This window comes from Hypomesus nipponensis, chromosome 25 (assembly GCF_054491055.1).
Source record: "Hypomesus nipponensis isolate SF chromosome 25, ASM5449105v1, whole genome shotgun sequence".
NCBI classification, from domain to species: domain Eukaryota; kingdom Metazoa; phylum Chordata; class Actinopteri; order Osmeriformes; family Osmeridae; genus Hypomesus; species Hypomesus nipponensis.
The window spans coordinates 5157430-5175335 of NC_140385.1; the positions used below are offsets into that span (position 1 = coordinate 5157430).

The 17906-nt window shown below is 44.7% G+C and overlaps 5 protein-coding genes across 12 annotated transcripts; 3 read left to right on the plus strand and 2 right to left on the minus strand.

Annotated features, from left to right (window-relative positions):
* Positions 1-296: 296 nt before the first annotated feature.
* nedd8 (NEDD8 ubiquitin like modifier) lies at positions 297-2086 on the minus strand. The gene is made up of 4 exons (XM_084691767.1): positions 1921-2086; positions 1654-1701; positions 1410-1492; positions 297-990 (listed from the first exon to the last, which is right to left on the minus strand). Exons 1-4 carry the CDS (start codon positions 1936-1938, stop codon positions 870-872), a joined length of 270 nt encoding a protein of 89 aa, XP_084547893.1. The 5' UTR covers positions 1939-2086; the 3' UTR covers positions 297-869.
* Positions 2087-2320: 234 nt separating this feature from the next.
* Positions 2321-7177, plus strand: gmpr2 (guanosine monophosphate reductase 2). 2 transcript variants are annotated; one of them, XM_084691754.1, is made up of 10 exons: positions 2321-2476; positions 2951-3092; positions 3337-3456; positions 3632-3715; positions 4107-4280; positions 4538-4619; positions 4779-4885; positions 5097-5139; positions 5330-5489; positions 6040-7177. In XM_084691754.1, the coding sequence occupies exons 2-10, from the start codon at positions 3006-3008 to the stop codon at positions 6227-6229; spliced, it is 1047 nt and encodes a 348-aa protein (XP_084547880.1). In that variant the 5' UTR covers positions 2321-2476; positions 2951-3005; the 3' UTR covers positions 6230-7177. The 2 variants fall into 2 exon arrangements, with proteins under 2 accessions (XP_084547880.1, XP_084547879.1); XM_084691753.1 differs by having other exon boundaries at positions 2324-2471.
* Positions 7178-7596: 419 nt separating this feature from the next.
* homezb (homeobox and leucine zipper encoding b) lies at positions 7597-10705 on the plus strand. Of its 4 annotated transcripts, none has more exons than XM_084691750.1 (2): positions 7597-7836; positions 8242-10705. In XM_084691750.1, the coding sequence occupies exon 2, from the start codon at positions 8257-8259 to the stop codon at positions 9973-9975; it is 1719 nt and encodes a 572-aa protein (XP_084547876.1). In that variant the 5' UTR covers positions 7597-7836; positions 8242-8256; the 3' UTR covers positions 9976-10705. The 4 variants fall into 4 exon arrangements, with proteins under 4 accessions (XP_084547876.1, XP_084547877.1, XP_084547875.1 ...); XM_084691751.1 differs by having other exon boundaries at positions 8257-10705; XM_084691749.1 differs by having other exon boundaries at positions 7598-8074; positions 8257-10705.
* On the minus strand, positions 10458-12705 carry cideb (cell death inducing DFFA like effector b). The gene is made up of 5 exons (XM_084691765.1): positions 12571-12705; positions 12118-12232; positions 11629-11781; positions 11187-11377; positions 10458-10964 (listed from the first exon to the last, which is right to left on the minus strand). The coding sequence occupies exons 1-5, from the start codon at positions 12594-12596 to the stop codon at positions 10823-10825; spliced, it is 627 nt and encodes a 208-aa protein (XP_084547891.1). The 5' UTR covers positions 12597-12705; the 3' UTR covers positions 10458-10822.
* Positions 12706-12928: 223 nt separating this feature from the next.
* Positions 12929-17793, plus strand: tinf2 (TERF1 (TRF1)-interacting nuclear factor 2). 4 transcript variants are annotated; one of them, XM_084691744.1, is made up of 10 exons: positions 12929-13186; positions 13549-13754; positions 14420-14527; positions 15011-15106; positions 15269-15379; positions 15861-15987; positions 16081-16942; positions 17080-17135; positions 17255-17340; positions 17439-17793. In XM_084691744.1, the coding sequence occupies exons 1-10, from the start codon at positions 13162-13164 to the stop codon at positions 17556-17558; spliced, it is 1797 nt and encodes a 598-aa protein (XP_084547870.1). In that variant the 5' UTR covers positions 12929-13161; the 3' UTR covers positions 17559-17793. The 4 variants fall into 4 exon arrangements, with proteins under 4 accessions (XP_084547870.1, XP_084547872.1, XP_084547871.1 ...); XM_084691746.1 differs by having other exon boundaries at positions 17255-17335; XM_084691745.1 differs by having other exon boundaries at positions 17279-17340.
* Positions 17794-17906: the final 113 nt, after the last annotated feature.

Below are 17906 nucleotides of genomic sequence, written 5' to 3' on the forward strand. Positions count from 1 at the left end.
ATTGCAGTATATTTGGTTAATATTAATTCACTGTTCAGTTTACCCCTCTTCCATTAGACCAAGGGGCATAGTTTTGGTTGTTTACTTTACAAAATAGTCATTCCACTTCACCAACATTCCCATTTGGAGTCTGTCCAAATAAACATTTGGTCAAGTTTATGTAGATATATATACTGAATTTAATGAAATGCTAAAGTAATGTGTTGGGTAAATTATGTTAATAAAGGTCGCAGAAGGAGTGCATCTCACATCTAACATCTCTTTTCATTTGTCTTACAAGTCAACAATTCAGCGTCTCCGAATGGTAACGCAATTTATTTTAATGACAAACAAAACCATGACATGAATCTACCAAAACGAACAACTTCTCAAACTTTCCCGCACGTTTGTAAACTTAATATCAGCAGTCATCTGATGCTTCTTCAGGGATGGGACCGTCCGAGTCTAACATGACAACACTTCAGACAAAAACATAACAATCCACATGGAAAACACACAATCAGGAAACAAATTGTGTCACTCTAGAGTATTCATATGAAAACAGCATTTCTGGTGATTTAACAATGAACCTAGCCGGGGTTCAAGATTCAGACTAAAGATAAACAGTTGCCTCTCAGACAGAGTCAGAGCTGAGAAAGATTTGTCAAATACTTTAAAATGTTGGTTGGTTTGACCTCAAAGTTGTATTTAATGGTTCCATGGTTCTTGTAAAAAATAAATCAAGTGCACACAAAGTGCTTAATAATAATTCTGAGCAGTGTTGGACCCAGGCCTGAGCATCTATAGTCCTCTCAGTGACCCAGTTTAGCACAGGGAGGGATGGGTCAGCAGGGTCCATGGGGGACTTTCATTAAGGCGGCGTTGGCGGTTTACAAGGCAGACTGGAGGCTCCTGGGGCTGTGAAGGATTCCCCCTCCTCTGAGGGCGAGGACCAGATGTAAAACTGAGCCCCCCTGGATCTTGTAGTCTGCTGCTGTCTTCTCATCGTTCCTGAGGGGTGGGGGGGGGGGGTGATGAGGAAGGAGATGAGGAAGGAGATGAGGAAGGGGATGAGGAAGGAGATGAGGAAGGAGATGAGGAAGGAGATGAGGAAGGAGATGAGGAAGGGGATGAGGAAGGAGATGAGGAAGGGGATGAGGAAGGAGATGATGAGGGGGATGAGGCAGAGAAGAATACAGAGCGGAAGAGTTGTTGTTTTTTAGCCCAGAGTACCAGTGAAAAACTACAGGGATATGTAGACTAGGGTGACCAGATTTGAGTTTGTGAAAAATAGGACACTTTGTCAATTTTGGAATCCCTGCCGGACGCATTTTTTAGGTCTCGAAAAGAGGACATGTCCGGGTAAAAGAAGACGTCTGATCACCCTAATTTAGAATCTGTGATTACAGGACGAAGTGACAGTCTCTCACATTTGTTTACCACTGTAGATCAGCCTCTGTTGCTGGGGGGGGATCCCCTCTTTCTCCTCCACTCTTTCTTTAATCCGTTCCACCTGAAAACACAAACACCCACAATTATTTAAGGAATTTTGACATTGCACATAAATCACACAGACACACAGACACACAGACACACACACACACAATGAAAGGTGTCATTATTACACACAGCATTATAAACAAATGAGGTAACAGTGAGACAACATAATTGTACCTTGTCTGTCGGCTCTATGTCAATTTCGATCTCCTTACCGGTGAGCGTCTAAGGGAAGCACAGGTTTGTTAAGGCGAGTCCAGAAAGAATCGCTACACAGAACATGACAAGAAATGAAAGGCTTGACCATTATTACGGGTTGATATCGGTATGCATTTATTAGGCTACAGCCTACTTATTCTAATGATTCACGAGCACCAGTAAAGTACACAATCACCAGGCAAAGCAATAAATAACGTTGGGCAAACTAAACAGCTCTAGACTTACCTTGACTTTAATCAACATCCTGATTTATGTTGCTTGTGAATCAAAAGTTACTTGAAATTACTATAAGAAAGTGTGGTGAAGACTGAATTATTTGACTACTGGAGTACAGTGACTTGGTACTAAAATTGTTGTTTCACTGTTGGTCGCAAATTTCAATTGAGGTTCCTGTGTTGCTGTAAGAGTATCCCCACTTCCCAGTTGCTTCAAAAATATAATGTTCCGTATTTGTTTTGGGCGTTTTCTCTTTCAAAAATAAGCTAATATCAATAAATAGAATTATAGTAATTATATTTCAGATTTTTTCATTCGAAAGTTAGTTTGTAGGCTGGTTTTGTTCCTCCACTCGCAGCAGATTCTGCACACAATTATTTTTCAGCGACGTAAAACGTGTAGTTTTTTTTGTAGTCTTTTGCTGAACCATATTAACAATGAAAACAGCGACACAAACTACAAGAGCAAAATACAGTCAAGATCCGGCACCATGTCCCACGACGGTTATGGTTTAGGAAGCATTGAGAAGACTGACTCCGATCTGTCATACATTCCGCAAGGTAACGTAAGTACATGATGGCATGATATATACAAAATAACATTATATATGACACATCCTAGATTAGCCTCAATTGTTATTTTGTGCTAACAAAGCAGATGCTAATATTGAGCGTTGATAACTACTAGCTGATGTTCTTGCTGACCTTTTGATTTTCACTGGGTATTGATTCTGGCGTGCACTGAGCACTTCATGCAACACGCTGCTGCGGGATGTTAAGCTAGCGTGAAGCTAGTTTAGTCAATAAGTTATTACTGAGTTATTATTACTACTCATAGATTATTAGTATTACCCGTGTGTAAAACATTAGTGGTAGCTGTGCATGACCGTTGTCATACTGTCTAAAATAATAACAGCTCCATATGGAATACCACACAGAAATGGGAAATACGTGATCTGGATCTGAGTAAATGAGACGAAGTGCGTGTTTTCAAGTGGCCACAGAGGAAAAATGTGTTCCAATTGTTATGTCTACCCCAGTTTTAGATCAGCACTCCCGGATATCCTCACAGTCTCAACAGTAACTGTTGCTAGTATGCCTCGCATTGAGAATGACATCAAACTGGACTTCAAGGACGTGTTGCTTCGTCCTAAGAGAAGCACTCTCAAGTCACGTAGTGAGGTATTTTAAATATTTTTGGTTATATAAAGAACAATTTACACCACATGCACCTCAGAAGACTAAGTCCAATTTAAATATATTTTTAATCATTTATTTATAACTGCATACCTTTTAGGAACTGTACTAGTTTCACGCAGTCATACAGTCAGTATTTGCTCTTGGGCTGCTGAGACTAGGACTAGTCTTTTGGAACCTGAAGGTTGACCTCCCTCTTCTTCTCCTGTTCCTATTCCTCCCCTCCAAGGTGGACCTGATGAGGACATACACCTTCAGGAACTCCGGAGGAAGCTACAGAGGCATCCCTATCGTTGCGGCCAACATGGACACCGTTGGGACTTTTCAGATGGCTCTGGTCTTGAATCAGGTAGAGTTTATACCTCAAACATGCGCAACAATTACTGTCATTCTTGACCAGGTAATAGTGTGTAATCAGAACAAACAACTTGGTTTTACGAGTGACTACCTGCCAAGGCAGGAGTTACTGTAAGTACCGCATAAGAAAGACTTTGAGATTGTTGTCTCTCTCTTTCCTCTGCTAGTTCACTCTTTTCACCACCATTCACAAGCATTACTCTGTGGATGACTGGAAGGAGTTTGCAGCGCAGCATCCAGACTGTGTACAGGTACAGCGGCTTCACACTGCATGAGTGTACATGAACTTGCAGCTTAACGGTTTCCCAATTCTAGCTTAGTATGTTGTATCTGTATGACTACCATACGACACCTCTACTCCTCCCTCAAAATGTTCTCCCTCTCTCTCTTGCTTTCCCATTCCCTCACTCTCGGCTTCTCCGCGTCCCTCTCTTCTTCCCAGGGAGTCAGGTGGCTGAGTGGTTAGGGAATCCGGCTATTAATCAGAATGTTACCGGTCCGATTCCTGGCTGTGCCAAATTATGTTGTGTTCTTGGGGACTTCACCCTACCTGCCTTGGGGGTGGAATGTCCCTGTACTCACTGTAAGTCGCTCAGGATAAGAGCGTGTGCTAAATGACTACATGTGAATGTCTCCCCTCAGAGTGTGGCTGTCAGCACAGGGACTGGAGAAGGAGACTTTGACAGGCTGGGTTCCATCCTAGCCGCCGTGCCTAAGCTGCAGTTTATCTGCGTAGACGTGGCCAACGGTTACTCCGAGCACTTTGTCCACTTTGTCAAAGACGTGAGGGGGAAATACCCATCGCACACCATCATGGTAAATTGGCGCCACTCTTTTTATGCTTTGTTCTTAGTCGTAACATTTACCCATGTACAGTCTCTCACACACACTAATTCTACTTCTCTCTTTTTCGCCTCTCTCACTCTCTATTTTAGTCTCTCCCTCGCTCTACCTTTCTCTCTCACACTCTCTCTCCTTATCTCACACTCATGAAAAGAGCTTGAGGGGATTATTATTTAGTTACAGCATTGTAGTAATTGCAGTTGATGGTGATTGGACTGTCCCTACCCCAGGCAGGCAACGTGGTTACCGGGGAGATGGTGGAGGAGCTGATTCTGGCTGGCGCTGACATCATCAAAGTAGGCATCGGACCAGGTGACCTCACAACCAGACCACCTAGTAGATGGATAGATTATATTGTGCTTGACTCACGTACAGCATGAAGAATAGCATTTTTAAACATCTATCAAGAGTTTAAAATCAAACTAATGATCTTCTTCCTCTGTGTGTGTGTGTGTGTGTGTGTGTGTACAGGGTCTGTGTGTACCACTCGTAAGAAGACTGGGGTGGGCTACCCGCAGCTCAGCGCTGTGATTGAGTGTGCAGATGCAGCTCACGGTCTGGGTGGACACATCATCTCTGTACGTTCTACTGAACTCTGTACTGCATAACACACACCACCAATCACTGTTATCACATGGTGATATAAGAATGGATTATGTCTAAATTTTTGACATTTTTCATTATTTTTCGGGTACTCAGGATCGCTTGCTCTAGCTGTATACACACTTTTCTTTTTTTTTACTCATGCATCTCTCTCTTTATTCTTTTATTCTCTCTCATCTCATACAGGATGGTGGATGCACTTGTCCAGGAGATGTCTCCAAGGCCTTTGGTAGGATTAGTTTCATATCATATTTTATTTAGTAGATATAGAAACCCAGCATATAAACCTGTGTGCTGGAGCCCAACCTCCACAGCATCTGATGTTAGCACCCCTCATTCTTTACAGAGGACACAGTTGTAATTGATTGCAATTTTTTTTTTTTACTTTGACTTCTTTGTGGTGGCCGTGTGACCTGCAGGTGCCGGGGCTGACTTTGTGATGCTGGGTGGAATGTTGGCGGGCCACGAGGAGAGCGGTGGCGAGGTCATCGAGAAGAACGGAAAGAAATACAAGCTGTTCTACGGCATGAGCTCCGACACAGCCATGAAGAAACACGCGGGGGGCGTGGCCGATTACAGGTCAGAGAGGCTAGTCGAGTACCGTCCCAAAGTGCAAAATGAACCGTGCAAAATGAACCGTCCCAAACTGAACTTGACCTGTCCCAAAATGTAAATTCTTGTGTTTTTGTATTTTGACATGCATTTTGACATTCTCATTCTCGATTTATAAAGCATAGTGTTGCAAATAACCTAGACCAGAGGTCTTCAACCCTGGTCCTCAGGGACCCCCTGGCATGCACATATTAGATGTTTCCCTGCTCCAACACACCTGATTCAAATGAATGGTCGTTAACAGGCTTCTGCATAACGAGATAACGACCCATTCATTTGTATCAAGTGTGTTGGAGCAGGGAAACATGTCTCTGTTCTCTCTGGGGGTCAGATGGCTGAGCGGTTAGGGAATCGGGCTATTAATCAGAAGGTGGCCGGTACCAGGCCAGCCAAATGACGTTGTGTCCTTTTGGCAAGGCACTTCACCCTACTTGCCTCAGGGGGAATGTCCCTGTACTTACTGTAAGTCGCTCTGGATAATAGCGTCTGTTAAATGACTAAAATGTGTCCTCTCCAGGGCGTCGGAGGGGAAGACGGTAGAGGTCCCCTACAAAGGCCCCGTTGACATCACCATAAGAGATGTGCTGGGGGGGGTTCGATCCACCTGCACGTATGTGGGGGCAGCCAAGCTGAAGGAGCTGAGCCGCAGGACCACCTTCATCAGGGTCACCCAGCAGCTGAACACCGTCTTCGGCAATGACAGCTAGGCGAGGCCCAGGCTGGACCCGGGGCCTAACTGCACTGGAGGGGGGTTCATGCTGCCTGACCGCTCTTTTGCTTTCTCTTATATCTTTTTGTCACATGGATGTTGTCTATGTATGACACCCACACCTTTCCACTTCTTGTACTTCACCAGACAGCGTAAAGTCTTACCTTTTTGAACCACGTGAACCAATGCATAATTCAGGAGCATTTTAGGAATACTACTTTACATCTGACTTGAGGGTTTTAGAAGGTTTTCTCAGTCTAATGTTGCTTTGTCATTCCCGTTGAACTCCAGAGGCCTTGTGTACTGGGTCTCTCAGTTGAGAGGTAGCCTGACATCTTCTGCAGTTGTTCTTAAGCTGTCTAATATCAGCACTTCATGTTATTCTGCCATCTCATCTATGCACTCTCATTTCTTATCGCCAAGCTGGAAGGAAATGTTCCAATTACAATTGACTACATGGCACTTATAAGTGGATTTAAATAGTTTTAGAAAAGGTATTCATATATACAGTATATAAATATATATATTCAGAGATTTACTGTAGTCATATTTCTAGAGCCTTATGGTGTGACAAACAATAGACTTCTACTTCACAGTTTTTATAAATGGCCAAAGCATGTTCGGACATCAAAGTATCTTACAATGGCAAACACTATTGAGTTTTACCTATGGTTAGGTTCCATTCCATAATTTTTGATCCCTCTTGCAAAGTATTAGTCTGTATGTGTTACTTCACGTTACAGTTGTTATCTCTTACGTATTTCATTTGTCTATGCATCATATTACGTTTTAATATGACTGAATATGATCTTTCCATGATGGCAGTTACTGTTAGTTGTTTTAATATCTAAAAGCATATTTTGCTGTTAGTATATTAAGCTTCTAGCTCAACATTATATACCATAAGTCTTATCTACTCTTGACCAATAAAAAGCATTCCATCTAGTATTGTTTTTAGTTTCGTTTTTTTCTTTTCAAATGTTTCTTCCAATTTATATTGATCAGATTTTTCAATTCTCTTTTCTTTGAAATCTTGAATTGAGTTTTACCAATACTCATGGGCAGGGGCGTAGCCAATTTGTTCTAAGGCCCACCCAAAAACGAAAATATCTCTGAAAAATTATGCACCGGGTGCACATCTCAAAGTACATAAGAAAAAAAACTGAAAAGATGCCTATCCATATTTTTCTAGGCCTACCCAAAAATATTATTCTGGCTACGCCCCTGCTTTTTAAATGTACATTTGTTAATTTATACTCCTAAAACACACTAGAGGACACTATTTAAAAGGATATTTTCCCCAAAATTCTTCTGGGGGAACATGCCTCCAGACCCCCATAGTTTGGCTGGGTCACAAGAAAGATTATAGGTTTTTTATCTAGGCGCTTAGCCCCCCCAAAAGTGGGAACCTAGATTCGCCCCTGCCAATACTTAATTGAAGATCTCCCACCCTGTAACTGGAGAGCCATACCTTACAGTGGTTTTCGCTTCCTGTGCCTCCCGGACAAGTAACGTTTGATCGATCCCGCTTTGTCTGCCTGATCTTTTTTGATCGTTTTCTCGTACTTGTGTATGAGGCTTAACCTTCGGCAACATTTTTAAAAGGTACTTGTAGCCTACACAGACAAAACCTACTCTTCTATCCATGAGGACTGAATTACCCGAACGCTAAGCTTTATTGCCTTGCGAGCGAGGTTGCCATGATCTACCAAACCTCAAATGTGAGCGGGAGGCCATACCGTCAGATTGGACTTTTCTTCGATGAGTGATCAAAATAATTGAAATAATAATCTACCAGTTTTAGAAATTGACATAGTTACTGCTAGCTAGCAGTAGCTGACAGGTACGTGCATCCCGTTTTTTAGGTCAGCCAGGAGGTTTATTTAGCAATTTCAAGCTAGCTTTGACAAATAAAGTTAGCTACTGTAGCGTTACTTAAGTTAGCTTAATCAGTAGCTTCATATCGAACTTGAAAACTGATATCCCATTTTCTCTCTTAATCCTAAATAGAAGTCACTTTTACAGATGACCAGTGCCCCAGAGGCAACAGAAGTGTGGTTCCCCGTTCGTCAAGAAAAGACAGAACGGTTAACCTCTAAACCGAAAACAACGTCTGGAGATAACGGAGCTAACCAGGTCTCCACTCTGGACCAACCCCTCCCCACAGTCTGGGAGCGGGGACAGGAGTTTGTTGATCCCACTCTAACCACTTTCCGCTTCAACCAGAACCACGTGGTGTGCCTCCCTGTATTCACTGAGAACCTGCAGCTTATTTGGGCGCGATCGGAACAAAAAACTCAGCAAATTTGCCGGGATGCTGTTTCAGAGCTTGAGAAGCACTTCGATGTTTTCCCTTATCCGACCCTGCCAGAGATGACCACCCTAGCTCTCCGCTACTTGCTGCACCCGGACCAGGTCAGGGTCTGGTTCATGACCCAGAGGCTCTGCTACGGCATCAGCTGGGACTGTGAGGAAATCCGCGAGGCTCGGACCAAGTTGTTTGGGTGCCAGTCAGAGAAAGGGGTCAAAGGCAACGAGAAAATTGTTCCAAAACAATACCGCATGCCTGTCAGAACAGACAGGGTCAACCTCAAGAAACTGCAGCATTGCTTCCAACAAACCCCAAAGCCCTCCGAAAAGCAGATTTTCTCTCTGCACAAAGAGACGGGTCTCAGCATAAAGAATATTCGCAAGTGGTTCAACAACCAACGCTTTCAGAAACGGTGCCGTGAACAAATATTTTCACAAATGCAGACCTCACCACCCCCCCAGTTAGAGGCGGGTGATTTGACGGGGTCACCTGCAAAGAGCTCAAGTGATGACTGTGTCGAGGCTCAGACTAAATTGTTTGGGTGCCAGTCAGAAAAGGGGGGCACAGGCAAGGAGAAAATTGTTCCAAAACAATACAGCAACCCTGTCAGCACAGACAGAGGCAACTTCAAGAAACTGCAGCATTGCTCCCAGGAAACCCCGGAACCCTCCGAACAGCAGCTTTTCTCTCTGCAAAAGGAGACGGGTCTCCGCATGAAGGATATTCGCAAGTCAGAGGTGGGTGATTTGACGGGGTCAACTGCAAAGAGTTCAAGTGATGACGGTGTCGGCGCCACTAGCTCTGTCAACTTGGCTGACGTCAGACTGGCGGACAGCAAACGTGAAGGGTGGACCAAGAAGTGTCCGGAACTTCCGGTACAAGCAGCCAGTCAGGAGACGCTCGGTGTGTTTCCGTACGGCAGCCACGGCAACGACGGTTCCGTTTCCGACAGTCGGAAGAACGAGACGAGGCAAGAAACCGTCGGCGAGATCCCCTCTCCCGTGGACGTCGAGGGCGGACCGGTCCCTCCGCCTCCCCCAGTTACCCAGGCCGTTCCCCCCTCCCCTGGGTCTTCCGAGAGAAGGTACCGTCAGAGGAGTAAGACACTGCTCCAGCTTCAGCTGCTGAGGGAGACCTTCATGATCCTCCAGTGGCCCACGGCTGAGGACTACGATGGGCTGCAGAGGCTGACTGGGCTCACCCGCCGGCAGCTCACGCAATGGTTCGGAGACATGCGCTACCACGTCAAGCAGGGCTTGGCTCGCTGGGTCAGGCCCAAGGAGAGGATGAAGGTCCTGGCCCGGGTCACTCGGGGTCCTGACAGGAGAAGAGGTCCGAGGAAGAAGGCGCTGGAGATGGAGCTGGGCCCAGACACGGACCTGTCAGACATCCAGCAGATGCTCAGCCGGTTCCTTCCTTCTCTGGATGAATGAGAGGAGGCTGGTTGCTTTTTGTTTGGGTCAGCTGACTGACCACCACCCTTCTCTTGATTGTAGTTCACACGAGAACCCGTGTTGTTGATGTCGGATTAAATTTTGGTTTATTTGCAAGATCTGTTCTTGTTGGTTTTTTTACTTTTATTTGAAGGGCACACTGTTAACAAATTAACTTGATCTCAGTTGGAGTTTTTTTAGTTATGCTAGTGCAGGTAGGATGATTCATTTTATGTATTTTATATTCAGTGTCTACCATTAAGTTGTTAACATACCAGTTTTAAACTCCAGTAGATATGTAAAAAAAAAAAAGAAAAAAGTTTGATATTTGAAATTTCTCTGTTCTGGCCAATAAACAGATATTTTGTTTCTCTTAGTTGTTTGTAAGTAGAGTTGTTTCATTATTTATTTGTGTATCTTATAGTGTTACAGTATCACAATTTGCTTAAGAGGTAAACTATGTATATTAAAAAATGTCCTGGTTTACCGGTGTCACTGGTTTTGCTTTCAGCACCATATCATTTATTTACTCAGAACAATCAAAACAAAAATAATTAGACCTAATTAATACATGTAAGGAGCAGACCCTAAAGCAGCAAGCGCTCCTAACACAAGACACACACACAACTTCAGTTGAGTCTCATTACTGACGATGATTTACAACATTTACTCAAAGGTCAGTCATCAACAGACATCCACAGTAGTCATGGTTCAGCGCAATCAGCTCATAGACACCACAATGGGTCAAACAGCATCGCAAATCTATATCGAGAATCCAACCACACCAGAAGCCCCTGTTCGTTTTCGTTGGAACAAAATGGACGTTATTGGATGACAAGCTGCAGTCTCAGTCCCAGTACTCGGCAGCCTCGGGCTTCTGGCTGTGCCAGATCTCGGCTCCCTCGATGATGCGGCGGATGACTGAGGCGGAGGAGATCAGCATGTGTCCCGCTGCCTGGAGCAGGGTGGAGGCCACGCGGAGAGCCTCTCTGAGAAGGGAGGGAGAGGGTCATTGTCTGTACTGTGTGATGTGTGTGTGTGTGTGTGAGACAGAGATAACGTGCATGTGCAACAGCCCTCAACAGTTGGGAGCAATAAGGGACATAAAACTTGTGTCACCAAGACTGTTGGGGTGGGTAAGCCTTGAATTTTCTTCATGATCAGGATCGGAAGTGAAATAGTATCAGCATCCTCTAGTTCCCTCCACTGACCTGATGAGTTTCTTGGGCCCAAGGCATTTAAAGTCCGCACTGACAGAATACAGGCCTCGGAAGGTGGCCTTGACGCTCAAAGAACCAAAAACGTCCTTGGGGTTCAGCCTGTAGAGGTCAAAGGTCACCCGGGCGATGTCTTTCCCTGTGCGAGGCTTGGCGTTGTGCAGCTGTTTGAGGGGCATTGCACCCTATGATATTGACAGTGAAAGGAAAATTCACAAAAGAAACAAACCGTCACATCTGATACTTGCTTGTCTGTGAGTACATTTGAAGTCTGCCTAAGATGCATGGAACACATGTATGTAGCTTTACTTGCTATTTTGAACATGTAAACACTTATCTATACACGTAGTAGGTTAGGTAAAGTAATATAAGACCTACGCCCTGTCCCACTGAGACACACCCATGAGTAGGACATGACACCATTAGACGTTCATACCTTGGCAGGTCTCCATGTCTGTTGAGGCTCCAGGGCCATGAGCACAGTGTTGTCTTGTAAGGACATGAGGAAGTCCTCAGAGTTGACCTCTGTTCCGTCCTCCTCGCACACCAAGGACATGGCCGACAAGGACAGCAGCAGCGCCTGGCAGACCTGCACTCGGCCGGCAGAGACAAACGGAGACGCTCAGAACTGCCGTTGTTGACAGTTGACGTGCTGCGTCGCGGAGTGTCTCTGGATTTTGAATCGTTGTCGTTTGCAGCAGGTTTTAAACCGACACTAAGAGGCACTTTCTATCCTGCCGTACTGCGAGTTTACTGTGATACATTGCTGATGTATCTAGGAGAATGTATTTCATTTTCATGCTGCTAGCTAGTTTCTTCTCTCTCTCTCTCTCTCTCTCTCTCTCTCTCTCTCTCTCTCTCTCTCTCTCTCTCTCTCTCTCTCTCTCTCTCTCTCTCTGTCACACACATACTCGATCTCCCTCACCTTCTCCCTCAGCTCCTCCAGGGTCCCTGCAGTGACGCCCTTCTTGGTCACCCTGTCATGACTGCACACTCTGAAGGGCCTCTGGGTGGGCGACCACACTCGCCTGGACACGGACCTGAGGAGGAAAAGGACAGGTTGGTGCGGTCATCAAATTGGCTGGACCACAATGTTGCGTAACGCTCTTGTGCTCGTACTGTTGAGATAAGGTGTGGGATCACTGTGTGCTGTTAAGTAAATGTACACAGGAGACAGAAAGAGAGATATTGAAAAGAGAAGTTGAAATAGTAACTTGTGATAACAACTAGAATCTTTGCTATGAATATAGCAACAAATGGCATCACCAGAGGAAGACAACAGTAGGCCTATTACAGTAAACATTAAACAAAAGAAGCTATGATTTCCCCCTTGTGTTACTTGTTTTAAGATGATACAAGGAAGGTACAATAAACTTACTTTAACAGCAAGGATGTTGATTCCATTCTTCAGTTCTTGACTGCCTTCAGTCTGTTTTTCTTTTCCAACAGTGACTCTGACTGTTGTGGCCTCGTCCTGCTCTTGTTTGACCCAGCAATCACATTTACATGGACTTTACTCTGCCGAATTTATGATCCAGATTCAGACCTGGATAGACCAAAGTCCAGTGTTTTTGTTTGTTTTTATTTGTGTCTGTTAGCGTGCGTTTGTCGACAAATCAACAAACTTTTTGGCAACAACTTTTTAAAATCAGAGTTGTAATTAAACATCACAACCTTAACTTTTGTCTAATTAAATATCTGAATATATTTGTAAACGTACGTCTACATCATTTCCGGTTCTTTGCCTATGTCACGAAGGCGGGAGAGAAATAGTTGTTTTGTTTGGAGCGGTGTGTGTTATTTCTAATCAAATACAAACAAACTTTTATGGATATTATTTACTTTTTTATATTGATGATTTCAATGTCTTGCCATTAGCCAGTTTAAAAGTGACAAGTTAATTATCTGGTACTTGCAAATTAGCTTTTGCTAACAACCAGACAAAAAGAAGAGTGATCAGAACTTCAAAATGGCAAAACCGTCTTCAAAGAAGGGTAAATAAAAGCTTTTTGTATCGTAGCTATACCGCATTTTTAGCCAAAATTGCAATTATATCTATTGTTTTGTCTGGGCAGAACTAGAAGATAACTTGAGATTCAGTGACAGATTTACAGCCTCTCTGCCTGTCAGCTAACGTAGCTACATTAGCTTGCTAGTCCTATGCCATAGGCTATGCATGCCTAGAAGAACTACTGGTGCGCTTGCAGTGTCAAAGACAAGTTACCTACTTTTTTCCAATACTAACAATGGCCACGTTTACTAAGCCCGAAATCAGTTATTAATTCGTTAGATTTGTGTCGATAGGTGTAATGTAAAATAATTCCTCCAATTTGCTTTTCTCGTTCCCCTCCCACAGTAGATGACCCCTTGCCCCTCCAAGCCCTGCGCCTCCTTGTCCCACCGGTAAGGCTGGTCTGTGCAGCCATGTGGAAAGTGATGAAGGAGAGGGACGTCATGCAATACGGGACCTTGGAGGAGTTTGTTACCTCCTCCTGCGAGACAGCTCCAGGTTTGCTCACCCACCGACACCAGGCCAAGCTGGGGCTGGGTCTGCGAGCACGGGTAAGTGGCACAACTATGGGGAAGTTGGGTGAAGAAGGATGCGTGGGTGTTGGGTGCATGGTCATTCTGCTCCGTCTGGGGAGAACCCAGTTGTCTATGCAAGGCCGTAGCCATGGAGTCAACATAGGGGGGTAGGAATTTTTTTTTTAATGATAATTTTGGACAGCGTGTGTGGTTGCATGTCGTAGCGTAGCACATTTATATTTATTTTATCAATATATTGGGGGGGACATTTTGACCAGATTTGAATATTGGGGGGGGATGTGTCCCCCCCAATATATATTATGATTACGGCTTTGTGTCTATGCTTTTCGGTACAGGTCTGTTTCATGAATATAAGTTGTAAACATGAGGAGAATGGCTGGAGTGATGAGTGCTAAAAATCAATCGATATGATTTTACACTGGATTGGCAAATGGAAATGTATCATGTCATGCAGGGGGTCAGATGTCTGAGTGGTTAGGGAATAGGGCTATTAGCTATTAATCAGAAGATTGCCGGTTCGATTCCCGGCCGTGCAAAATGACGTTGTGTCCTTGGGCAAGGCACTTCACCCTACTTGCCTTGGGGAGAATGTCTCCGTACTTTCTGTAAGTCGCTCTGGAAATGTAATGTATCATGTTCTCTGCTGTCTGGTCTTTGACCTTTGACCTTTTCTTTCCCAGCTGATCCTGGAGTTGTGTCGTGGTCAGGACTCGCCGGATCCAAACACCATCCTTCCTCATCTTGAAAGGATATGTGTTCCTGTCACCTTGTCCTCCGTTCTTAAAACGGTAAGTCTGGTTTTTGCCTTCACCTCCAAGCTTAGGTCTCCATCAATGTCAAGAGAACTTTGAAAGCTCCCCACCAATAGTGGCAACTTTTCCTTCAAGTGACTCTACACAAACCTAGTTGAACTCACGTTTAGGTTCTTCTGTAATAATAATAATACTTTATTTATATAGCACATTTCATATAAGAATTGCAGCTCAATGTGCTTTACATGATCAATAATTATGATCAATAATAATAAAAACAGTAATACAAGTGATAAAAGTAATACAAATAAATTAATTAAAATGTAACAAAACAAAATACAAGCCGCAGTCGTTGCTGTGTCTCGAGTCCGTCTTAGACTCAAGCTGCCTTTGCAGTTTCCAAAACATATAACAACCATAATAGTATTTGGGATGTTATCTTTTTTTGAGGAACCCAAAACGGTTTAGTCCTGAAAGAACGGCTAAACTCCTTTGCGTCTTTGTGCGTTTTGATTTCAGAAGAGGGACATAAAGATCGAGGCAGCAGTAACCAACTTCCATGACTTTGTCCTGACCATCCTGAGAGATCCCACAGAGAGAGAACAGTTCTACAAGGTCAGACTCGTGAGATTTCATCAACTAATTCTACACAGAAAACCTAACTAGCTTAACTCAAACCCCCCCCCCTAAAAAACAAACAAACATACAAACAAAATAGACTCATTGCCCTGGGAAACTGTCTGATATTGTCTGTCACTGTCTCCTAACTGTTTTAAGGAGGAGTTTCTCACAGAGTATGGGCCTCAGTTTGACCTGCAGCTAGAGAAGCTCCTGTGGGAGTTTCTAGTCAGGCTGGACCAGCTGCTGCCTGTGCCCAACCTTGTTCAGGTAGGGAGCCTACTGGGACACCACCAGACCACTGGGTTTTATCGTTGCTATGGCAACCCTGTGTCGTCGTCCCCCTGTTGACTTTGTTATTGTTTACTTCATGTCAGTTTTTTGCTTTGTCGTTCAGTGTTTCGTAATGCCTAAAATTGCCCGTGGTTCTGGTGCAGATTTGACAGACAATGCCAGGGGCGCCGCCAGGAATTTTGGGCCCCAATGAAAAAAAAGTTGATAATTTCTATTTTTTTTTATTTTGGGGGGTATTAGAATCGTCCTAACTTTACATTTACATTTAGTCATTTAGCATAACTTTTCCCCCCTATACGGCGCCCCTGAACAATACCATAACCGAGCACATTTAATTTGGAAAAGTTTGTCATTGTAGTTTACAGCTTTTAGTTATCCCTGTAATTCCTGTTAAACTAATAGAAACTGGTTATTTGTTTTGAAAGGCCTGTGTCATCTTTCCCTTTTGTGATTTCAGACAGTGTCCTCCTGGCTCAACGTTGCCCCCTCTGTCATGGAGGAATGTGTGCTGGTTGCCTCCCAGCCCCAGCAGATGAAGGCTCTTCTCCAGCACCAGAGCTGTCTGGGCCACATTGAACCAGCAGGTGGGACCAAATCACAAAAATAATTTTCACTCAAACCATTACCATGTGCATCTTGTCAAGTCTTCATGAGTTGTTCTTCATTTCCTTCGCCAGCGTCCCTCCCACCTTGCCTGGGCGACACCATCCTCTCCTCGCTGTCTCTGCCTCCGTCCAGAATAGTGCGGGAATCCAGTCCCAGCGTTATGCAAACTGGACCGCCAGCGACCAATCACAGACAGCCCAAGGACAGTTTGCCATTCATCGAGCCAGTGATTGGACGGATGTCCACCAAAGACCTGCCAATCATGTTGGCAGCTAGAAAGAGAGCAGGAAGTGTCCCGGTCGGTTTAAGAGACTCTTTAGAACAGTCAGATTCAACAGGGAGCTCCAAATACACTGCGCTCAAACGGATCTCAACACATCCAGGTAACACAGCGAGGGAGGAGGTGGAGGAGATGCATGTTCAGGTGAAAAGTGCTGCCCGACACGAACCTGGAAAGAAAACACGAGATGAGGGATCCGAAGCTACAGAGAAGGATGACGAGACGAACCCCGGACGAGGGACTAAGAGGAGGAGGACCGTGAAAGACGGAGCGAGCGCGTCCTCGGGGGAGAGCGAGGCTGACAAAGAGAGCGTTTCCGGAAGAGAGGGGGCGGCGTCCGATGGCGCCCCAAGGAACGATCGCGCGGCTAGATCCGACACTTCAGCCCGGAAACTACCGGAAGACGTGGCCCTGTCGTCCTTGGTGACGGCTTGTCTCCGCTGCCAGCCCAGAGTGTTGCTGCGCAGACTGGGCGAGGCAGCCCCAGCTCCTGCACCCATGACCTCTCCCGCTCTGTGTTCCCACGGCAACGGAAAACAAACCAGGCGGTTAATCGGCAGGTCGGTCGAGGGGACGAAGGAGGCGAGAACAGGGCTGAGGATTACCAGAGCTCTGAGACACGGTGCAGAGTTGCCACAAGTGGCCGATAAAGAGTGAGTGAAAGACAAGACAGCCGCCATGACAGTAACACACGGCCGTATTCATGACGGCATATTCGTTTTTCAGTCAACGACTGTTCCTGTGTAGATGATCTGATCAGTCCTCATTCCTGTTTCATTGACCTGTACAGGAACTGTGCCATGCCCCCAGTGTTGGGCAGTTCCCCCTCTATACAGGCAAACTCAGGTGAGAGTCCACAGGTGTGTTTGTGAAAGCATTACACTTATTTCAGTCAAGTGTTTAGATGCTATGTGAAGGTTGTGATTAGTTTAAAAAGTCTATCGTTTTCCCGTTACGCCCGTCAGCTAAAATATCCCCGGCCCTTCCAGAATCCGGCGATGACATCATAGTGGACTCAGAGGACGAAGCAACCAAAAATTTTAAAGGCAGAGTATGATCACTTTGTCAAAACCACCACGTCAGTTACTGCCACGTATCGTTTGTTTGCGCCTTTGCCCCTCTTTCTAACGGCATGTCTGTCTCCTCCAGCTGTTTGTTAAGCGCTACTACAAGACTAAACACGACACGTACGTTCCCACTCTGAGAGAATTCTGGAGGCCTGGATTGGCTCGACGGGACCTACTGTCGCCTGGCAACGGACACAGATGACAACAGATGAGAAAACCAGCTCCGTGAGGTTGTGACAAGGAGACTATCTAAACTCTTTAACTCAGATTAACTAATGTCGTGTGCAGTCTAGAAAGTGATTATGTATGTGAAGAGATGGAAAATAAAGTTGGCCAAATAATGTTATTTTGTTGTATTGCAATGTGTATATCCCTCATTAATAATGAATGACAGTTGTTAAAACTATTCTAATAAATATATCTTCTATACGGGTGAAGCTTCTCGTGGCTACTTTTTTGCCGTAGTGAAAACTTCCTTGTCCATCAACCAAATTTGTACTAAGCTATCTTTCATATTCAGTTCACGGTGCTGTAATGTAGTTTTATACAA